Below are 9,850 nucleotides of genomic sequence, written 5' to 3'. Positions count from 1 at the left end.
CCGACATTCAGCTCCCTCCTTCCGGGAGGGGGCTGAATGTCAGCTTACAGCGGGGGGCGTGGCCGCACAGTAATGTTGTGGCGGGGGCATGGCCAGTGCGGGCCGGGGGCGTGGCCGCGAGATCGCATCATCGTGGCTCCGCCCCCTCTTCACAATGCCGGAGTCAACGGCATTGTAAAGCGGGGGGCGGGGCTACGATGATGCGATTCAGCGCGAATCGCGTCACCGGGCCCCCCCGCTGCGGGGGTCGTGCTAGTAACTGTGCGAGGGGGTAGGGAGGGATGGCGGCTTGCGGGAGGCTTGCCTGCCTTCCCCGGGGGCCGGGAGCAGCACCGATAATCGGGAGGCTCCCGGCCAAATCGGGAGGGTAGGCAAGCCTGAACTCCACTTTCTATCTTTCCAAAATTTGATACAGTTTTCCTCAAAGAGTTCGTAGTATCCGCAATATACATAATTGGAAAACTCTGTACGGGACAAATCAGGCCGAACATGCAATTCAGTACAGCAACGCCATATTGTAACATGACAAGGAACACACTGAGGGCCCCATATATTAACGAACCTTAATACCAGTGGCATATTTCATTTAGTGTCGCAGTGATACAAATTAATATGCCACTGGTATTCATCATTACTTACCTCTCCGGCGAGGTCCAGTGGCATTCTCCTCGTCAGCGGGGTCCTCCACTCACATCCTGACAACCTATCGCTGCCAGCGGCGGGCTACTTTGACGGTCAGTCTGTGCATGAGCATGACTGTTTCACCCGGCGGGGACCCGGCAGTGCCTGGAAAGCTTTGCTGGGGCCGGAAGTGCTACTGCCGGGTCCCTATTGTCAGCAATGGGGGCCACATCTCTACTCGCTATCTAAAGATGGTGAGAGCAATGCAGGGACATACAGCCGTAATCTTAGATTATCGCTGTTTGCTAAATACAGAAAAGATGACGTAACCCCTTTAGCGAGTGCATTGTTGATAAATGGGGTCCTTAAATTATAAGTATAAAAGAACATTGCCACCACAATAAATATTTAATAGGTTGCTCTAAATAAAATGTAACCAAATGCTGCTGTTTTTATTACAAAACAATGTATATTGCTTTACGATGGACTGCTTGGGTATTTTGGTTGGTCCGAGTTTTCTCTATACTGCTGGAGTCCCCACTCATCCGCAGTAAAAGTCGCTGACTTGATGCTGCCAGCAGACAGCAACATACTGTACTCTGCAGCAGGACCATCAATATTAAATTCAGAATTCATAACAAAGCCATATATTGAGACAAGCTCTAATAAATGACATAACAAAGTGATATAAAATGTCATTAAAAATCGTTTTTTAATAAAATATATTTTAGATTTTACTTAGACATTTAACAGGCGAGACTATATATGGCCCCCCTTTTCAAAACACCCAAATCAACATATTTGCCGTAAACCATATCAGTGCTGTAGATATATTATTCCGGCTGCCATTTTATATACAGAACTGTCATCTATAAGGGTTCAGTATCATGGTATTATCCTTGCCTAGACAGCAATCTCTATACAAGTATTGGCCATTTTTATCCTTTGGTGATCATTTGCAAGGCGCAAAGCGAGACACGGCCACAAAAAAATCCCTCATAAAAGTCACCTTTTGGCGCTATGTCCTGGTCCTCCTATTTCTGACAAAATGCATGCGTTTGATGAACAAAATGGCAGCATCATCACATGAACTAATAAAGGCAGACAATATGTCCCCTCACTATTATGATTAAGCCATCAATTATACTAAACTAAGCAGTGTTTTAGGAGAAGAGTGGAAATGTTTAATGCAGGTTGTATTTCTGAGGTGTTGGTAACACTTTTGCCTAATGCGCCAGTTTCAATTGCGCAAAATTTTCCACCTCCGCACATATCTATGCACAGTTTTTAGTTGCCCTCTCCCATGGCAAATAATTGATGCACCTTAAAGTCTGCCGGATGGGCCATCTAACTGCAACACTTGTTTTGTAGACTTTTTGTGCCTGTGATGTTGTCGAATAAGCAATGAACAAATCGAGTGAAAGATATAACTGAGCATGATCAAGAGTTGTAACTTCTGAAAAACTTTTTAAATATATAACGTGAGCAAAAACAGATGGAACGTGTCTGATGTGCCATGTGAATTGGAAACAATGGTATATATATAGTTACATGCATAAAATTAAAACAAATTCTAAAAATATACTCGAACTGTGTTGCTTCACTAGCAGAGTTTGTACATAGGATATGTGATACACAAATAGCTATCTTAGCTAGAGAAAATAAGAATGAGAGATGTGCGCGGACCGCCGTGTTTTGGTTTTGCTTCTAATTCATCGTGTTCTGGTTTTGGCAAAACCACCCTCAAGTGTTTTTGTACGGATTCAGTTTTAGAATCCTTAAAAATCAATAAAAAATCGATATATAAACTAGAGATGTGCGCAGACCCCTGTTTTTTTGAGGGGGTTTTTTGGATCTGGTTTCATCTTTGAGTGTTTTGGTTCTACAAAATCACCCTCAAGTGTTTTGATTTTAGATTCGGATAAAAATTAATAAAAATCATTACAAAACAATAAAAATCAACAAAAACAGCTAAAATGTCGGAATCCAAAACCCGAGTTCGGTTTCTAAATCCGAGTTCTGAACCGGCAACAGATCCAAACCGGGACTCTGATCGAACTGGGTCACAAAAGTGAATCCGAACCTTGACCCGGTTCTACTGGGAACCCCTGAATTCAAGTGTGTTTGGATTTAAGAAATCCGGACCCGCACATCTCTAATAGAAACAGTTAAAATCATGTCACTTGGAACTGTTTACTTGCAATTCAAAACCCGAGTTCGGTTTTTAAATCTGAGTTCCGAACTGACAGCAGAACCGACCTGGGACTCAGTTTGACTCGGAACCCCCAAAGTGATTTCAAACTGGGACTCGATTCGACTCAAAACCCCTAAATTCGGCTTTGTTCATACAGTATTTCAGGAAACCGTACATCTCTAATAAGAATGATATTTAACCTTTTCTTCATTTATAATTTTTTTCACAGTTCCACACTAACACCAAACTTATGTATATATATATATATATATATATATATATACATACAGTAATTACTTAGTGACCCAGTTGCAGCCAATCATCAGGGCTCAGTTATAGTCCTATTATTTACAGTATAAAAATATTCATTAATAAAATCCAATGGAGTCATATACAGTATTGCAGTAATGAGTCTCTCCCAGCTTCTTCCCTGACCCACCTGCAAGCAACATCTCAAATACCAGTTTATCATCTTTTTGCCGAAGATGAAATACCATTTAAATCAGTGTAAACGTCAGAATCCTTCTTCCATGTGTCCGTGGCATGAGAACGTATATATTTATTTGTTTGCGCATTGAGTGTTTCCATTTACACCCAGTGGCACTGATAGGGCATCCTGTGTCCTTCAAGCTCCAAGGGGACAAAGCTTGGAATCTTTCCTTTTAACAAGAACAGTGCAAATCAATGGCTTGTATTGCACGGCTAAAACAGACCATAACTTTGCAGGCATGCAGGAAGCATCGCTAGACATACTGACTCTTTGAGTACAAACTTGAGGTTTTCCTTGTTACTCCATCACGTGGGGCGCGTGATACCGATTTTGAGGGTATAGTGTATTTGAATTTTTTCTCGCTGTTGGAGAAAAAGCAGCACAGGATGAGCCCCCCAGCTACCAGAAAGAGTGCTGTCGCCCAGCCTATGTAAATAGCGTCCCCCAGCTCTCTCTTTTGGGACTCATTGACAAGAGGGTTGTAAAAATCTCTGATGATGTGATTCGCCGTCCAAGATATTGGAATCAAAACTATGATGCCGGATAGTATGAAAGCGATTCCACCCACCAGCAGTATCAGTCCTTTGGACTTCTCGTTATCTCCCGCGCACTGTGTGCACTTCATGCCAATGATGGAGATCATGAAGGCCAGGAAGGACAGAATCACTGCCACGCACATCAACGCTCTGCCTGCTTGCAGGTCTGGAGTAAGTGCCAGCAGAGAGTCATACATTTTGCACTGCATCCTGATGTTTGCCTGCCTGTAGCAGTTCATCCACAGGCCTTCCCAGAGGGTCTCAAACACCACGATGTTATTGCCGATGAACGCCGTCACCCTCCACTGCGGCATGCCCGTAACGGCACATGTCCCGACTAGGCCGATGCCTCCCAGGACGAGGCCTGCAATCTGTAGAGCGCCTTTGTCCATCATAGCTCTCATGCAGTGCAGTCGCAGATGCTGAACGACAGATATCAGGTGGGTGCAGAGAACACAGTGAGGTTTCCTCTGGGACTTAGTGCTGTGCACGCTTCAGCCACCTGTCACCAACGAGGATCCAGCACAGACTGGCTGGGATCTTACGTGCAGAACAGTTTCTAAAATTGAAATACCACCAAGTGGAACAAGAGTTCTTGTTTATCAGGTCTAACAAGTTTACCAACCAATGACAGGATGGCATGAAGGGGTGTGCTTAAACCAACAAAGGATTCTTCATTTCAATAACTGTTACCTCTCCTCTCATAGCTGTTTCCTTTCTTGCACTACATCACAGCAGTTGACAGGTCGAACAAGTTTGGCAGAGGGCAGGTTACACACACACAATTCAGCCGCTGCCTCGATAAACAGCAAGTATTTCAAGCATATGGATGAATTCCAAAGGCTGCAAGGGTACTAGAAAAGAGAAACAGGAGACAGCGATAAGCAGTCGCTGACAAATAGGTCTCCATGCCCGAGAAACTACATTCTTATGTATTCCAGTGACCTGATTGGACAGATTTTTTTAAAGAACAACAATCCACTTACACAAAAACATTTTTTAAAAATCCTAATAAAATGGAAGGCATTACAGGTCGTAGGCTCGTGCTGTAATTAGACGTTTCACTAAGGAGATAGCTGTGTAATAATGCTCATATCAATATAATATAGGAAAGGAAATGTTTTCTTTAAGTAAAATACACTGTCTTACGGCACAAAGGTGATGTGAAGCGTATAGTAGCTTACAGACAGTTGCCTAGTTTCAATGAATAAAATGAAATCCCGTCTCATTACATCACACACTCTCTGCAACTGTTACTATTTACAGATGTGTCCGTTCTTACTGTTGCTTCAGCCGCGACAAATAGCCCCTCTCAGTGCATCAGGTTCTGTGTTGTCCGGCCGCGGCGAGCGTCTTTCTCACTCACTTTGCATAATTAAACACATAGGGGCATATTCAATCGGGTGCGAGAAAAGCAAAAATCCTGCACCTGTGAGGTTTTTCCTGCAGGTGCGGGATTTTTGCTATTCAGTTAGGTGCGGATTTTTTACTATTTTGAGCCCCGGGAGTTTTTATTCTCGCACCTCCAGAGCAAGTGTGATTTTTTTTCTAAAATCGTTAACTTTAGGAAAAATCAGTGGGACTTGCTCTGGGACCCCGGTGGCACCCCCCTGAGCACTAATTAAGCAATTGGAAGTTTCCAATTTGCTTAATTAGTCCTTACTTACTTACTTACTGCAGCGCTGTCTTCTGTATCCAGCGTAGGAAGCCGGGTCTTCTGCAGCTGGGTGAGTATGTCAGTGTGTGTAAGTGTTTGTTAGTGTTTGTAAGTGTGTATGAGTGAGTGTTGTGTGTTTGACCCCCGGTGTATGTGGCCCCCCCAGTGTCTGTGTGGCCCCCCGGAATGGGCGCTGGGAGAACTACATCTTCCAGCAGCCCTTGCCCCTCCCACCAGCCCTTGGAGCCTCCCAGCAGCCCCCAGGACTCCCAGCAGCCCCCTCACCTGTGAGAAGATAGAGGGGAGGCCACCGCTAGCCGTGGAGACCACATGAGACCCCCGGGCATGTAAGTGCAGAATTTTTTTCTCTTTACGCGGCGCAGGGTTTTCAAAGCTGAAAACCCTGCAACCACTTTTTTTTAATTGGATACCACGGGTATCGGGAGCACGCATATCTGCGGTAATCCAAAATTGAGCGCAAGATTTTTTCCTCGCTAAATCTCGCGCCCAATTGAATATGCCCCATAGAAGCCCCAAAACTACATTGCTAGCGTACACTGGGCCTGATTCATTACAGATCGCAACTGCGCTTACGTACGCAGACGGGCGATTGTTGCATACTGCGCATGTGTATGCATCACAGTGTGTGTACGCGAAGGCATCACTGTGATCGTATTGCGGGCAGTGACTACACAGACCCATTGCAGACTGATTGACAGGAAGCGAGCATTTGGGGGTGGTGACGGGGGGGTTGGCGGGGAAACGCAGGCATGCCAGTGCGTTTGAACGCTGTTACAGGGGCGAGCATAAATTAGCCACTGCAATGGCTAGCAATTCCTGAGTAAGGTCAGACCTTTTGTAATTGTGCGTGAGGCTCTGATGGTACTCCATGTTACCGATGGTTTTGCAGTTCTTGCAAAGTATTACGGATCTGAGTAAGGGGAAGTGGGCGTCCTTATGTTGTACTGCGACTGCATAGCGATTGCAAAAATCCGTAATGATTCAGAATCAGACCCACTGATCAATGTGATGTGCGACATTTGTACATCTGTGTGCCAGAGTCTGAACCTGTAGAAGTGCTATAATGCAGCAGCCGCAGCTTTTTCTCACCCCAAATTCCGTTGTGCTTCATCTGTGACTGTGCAAAACTAATTTCTGTGCAGTTAAGTTTGCATTCCAGCATCTCTGGTACACTGTGAGTGGCTTTTCGCTGCGTCTGCGATGCAACTAAGATGCAAAATTGAAAAGAAAAATATGGTACTCTGCTCCTCTCGGAGCGTCTCACTCACGCCAGGTGTCTCGCGCTATATGGCGTACGGACAGCCAGTAAGTGAGGACACATCTGTATGCTAAAGGCAGAGTCTCAGTGAGAACCAACAGGACATTAGGGAACATATTGGTTTGGGCCCTAGGCTGGAGACAAGGTTGAATAATGGATGAACCGGCTCTGCTTCAAAGTTGATATTTATTGAAGTCAAGAACAGTATAAATCAAAAAAGTACACTATTATCAAATTCAGTAAACATGACATGCTGGGGATGGTAGTGCCACAAAGGTAACCAAGACAATATAATACAAAAACAGCGGATGCAGCAGCTCGGCAGAGTGACCCTTCAAAATTGTTGCTAACTATACTTTATGGAGTTTGAGTAAAGGTCTCTGGCTCTCTGTTACTGCTCTGGAAGTTGGGAGCATTTGGGTGCGAGACACAAAGGGCCTCATTTATCAACAAGTAAAATTCTTGTCATCACTCGTTACTAATCTTGGTGCTCCAACCAATCAGCTCCTACTGTAACTGTCTATTTTTAAACTGATACCAGTTAGGAGCTGATTGGCTGGAGCACCATTTAAGACTAATAACGAGTGATAAAAAGAATATCACTCGTTGATAAATGAGGCCCAAAGTGCCCCATATCTCGGCGGTGCCAATAGTTCCTAGTAGCTTTTGGCTGTACCAATGTAGATGAATATTGGTACAGCCCTGTGAGAGGATGACAGGTAAACATTTGTAATCCCATGACATCCTAAAATCAGCCAAGTCACAGGGGCTGATTCAGAGTTGAGCAGATGGATCTTGTGTATTTTCGCAAATCACATGCCCCGTAGCCGTGGGTAGAGATGTGTGCTGACCCCCGTTTTTGGTTTTGGATTGGGTTTTTTTTTTTAAATTGCTAAAAAGTATTTTGAAAACAGCTAAAATCATGTAATTTTTGCAATCCAAAACCAAAATATTTGGATTTAAAACCCGAATTCCGAACCGCGCCCCGGATCTGCCTGGATCTCCTCAGGAGGTCAGAACCGCGCAGTGTGGAATTATTCGTAAAGTGATTGACAGGAAGGGAAGTTTGTATAAAGCAAAAGGGGACGGGATGACAAAGGCACGTTGCGACCGGTGGACGTCTCAAATCAAATCCCGGCGCTGAGACATTTGCGTATTGTCACACAGCCGCTGCGTACAAACTTTACAGCTGTGGCAGCATTAGCGTTGATCTCTGAATCAGGCCCTTAGATCAGTAACCATTTGGATGCATGCGCGCAGTGCTACTCAGAGTGAAAACATCAGCCGCTTGCGTGCGACATCGCCATACCGTGCCCCTATGAATCAGCCCCATTGTCATCTATTCCCCAGGTCACCTGTGGGATAAGGATCTCCCAACGTATTCTAACACCTTTCTCGTTATAAACTTTGCCCTAATGAAATGAGAACATAAGAGACATATGTCACAGGTGACCGTTCTGGGGGCCTGATTCAGCAAGGAACGCACGGATGCAGACGCACGCAATTAGTCGACTATTTCACATTGTACATTCGTATGCATGGCAGTGCATATCCATGAACTTGCTATTGCGATGGGAACTGCGTTTGCAGAGGCTACGCAGACCCAGAACACAGTGATTGACAGGAAGCGACATTTGTGGGTGGTGAGGAGGGGGCGGGTGGGGGGGCGGGCAAATGCAGACGTGCCTGTGCGTTTGGACGGCATTTCAGGGGCGTGCATAATTAAGCCCTTGCGGCGACGGATGCAGCCTGAGGTCTAGTTGCACAGAGGAAGTCTCGCTATGTCTGCGGGTGGGTCAGATCAACCACTTTGTGTGTATGGGTTCAATGGTTCTCGATTTTACCGATGTTTCCGCTGTCTTGCCAAGTATAGCGGACGCAAGTAAAGGGAAGTGGGTGGTATTATGTAGTGCTGGGCATCTGCTAATTCTGCTGCGATTGCCGTGCATAGCATATTCTCGCAGCAAGGGATTGCGTGGGCCCGCATCCGTGCGTTCCTTGCTGAATGAGGCCCCTGACATCTCTATCTCTTGTCAGTGAGCCATACCATATACGTTACACAGCGATCTTCCGGCTGAGATGCAGCTGGCCGGACCTGAAAGACAGGGTAAGTTTTCAAAAGTTAAACGGTACATTTAAGATTTACTGTTAACATTAAAACCATGTGCTTATAGGACATGCTCAGTTCAAAAATATTCTAGCAACCCTGCTGCTGTGTTTTTGTGTTTCCGTAATGCAAATACTAATGTTGGCTCCTTATTGTAGTTACCTGTCACATTCTTCTCGTGGTTAAAAAACCAATACTGAGAATCTGCAGCTCTGGACTCTGAGACAGCTTTGTTTATCTGTCAGTGCCAAGTAAGAAGCTAGACCTTCATGTACCTGTTAGCGTATCTGTTAATGTATCTCTAAAAAGAAGATTAATATATAGCCGAACACTCCCCTCTGCGAGGCTGTGGAGTGCAGCCAGGAAGAAGACAGATATCATGTCATTACTATATTTACACAAAACTGAGAGCTGCTATTATGTAAACCCAAGTGCCAGTTACTGCAGGTCCCATTCTAGGTAGTTTGCCCATGACCTAATAATTAGGGCCCTCATTCAGAGCCGCTCATAAGCGGCAGTACGCTCGTTCCGAGCGATGTTCGCACATTTGCGCATGCGTACGGTTTTTAGTACGCATGCGCGAACCAGTCAGTGCGGCCGAAAATCGTTTGTTCGCTATATAGCGAATGCCTGCTAATTTGAGTGACAGGAGGAGGCGTTTGTGGGTGGTAACAGGGGAAGGTGCTTGAAAACGGGGAGTGGAGATCAGAACGCAGGCGTGCTTAAAGGTCAAAGCGGCCGTTTTATGGGTGTGCATAATTAAAACAGCAGCGTCATTGACCACGTCACTTGGTTGTTTTATAGTCAGAACTGCTCGCATGTTTGCGGTAGGAAAAACCAACCACAAGAATAGCGAGCAGTTCATACGCTGTTCGATGTACTCGATTTATCCAATAAATAGCGGACATGATGTATGATGCGAGCGGCCAGGGGGCGTTTTTATCAAAATTTCGACCGCAAGTTTTG

At 45.2% G+C, this 9,850-nt stretch overlaps 1 protein-coding gene across 1 annotated transcript; it reads right to left on the bottom strand.

Moving 5' to 3' along the window:
• Nucleotides 1–1,309: 1,309 nt before the first annotated feature.
• On the bottom strand, nt 1,310–4,391 carry LOC148513612 (claudin-8-like). The gene has a single exon (XM_088481698.1). It carries the CDS (start codon nt 4,243–4,245, stop codon nt 3,559–3,561), a length of 687 nt encoding a protein of 228 aa, XP_088337824.1. The 5' UTR covers nt 4,246–4,391; the 3' UTR covers nt 1,310–3,558.
• Nucleotides 4,392–9,850: the final 5,459 nt, after the last annotated feature.

Source organism: Taudactylus pleione, unplaced genomic scaffold, assembly GCF_031769625.1.
Source record: "Taudactylus pleione unplaced genomic scaffold, aTauple2 ptg000276l, whole genome shotgun sequence".
Lineage (NCBI taxonomy): Eukaryota > Metazoa > Chordata > Amphibia > Anura > Myobatrachidae > Taudactylus > Taudactylus pleione.
Note: the sequence above shows the minus strand (reverse complement) of the source record. Positions and strands in the feature narration are given on the sequence as shown.

What these genes read in the sequence shown, in the direction of transcription:
- LOC148513612 (XM_088481698.1), bottom strand. Translation starts at nt 4,245, where the DNA reads ATGAGAGCTATGATGGACAAAGGCGCTCTACAGATTGCAGGCCTCGTC.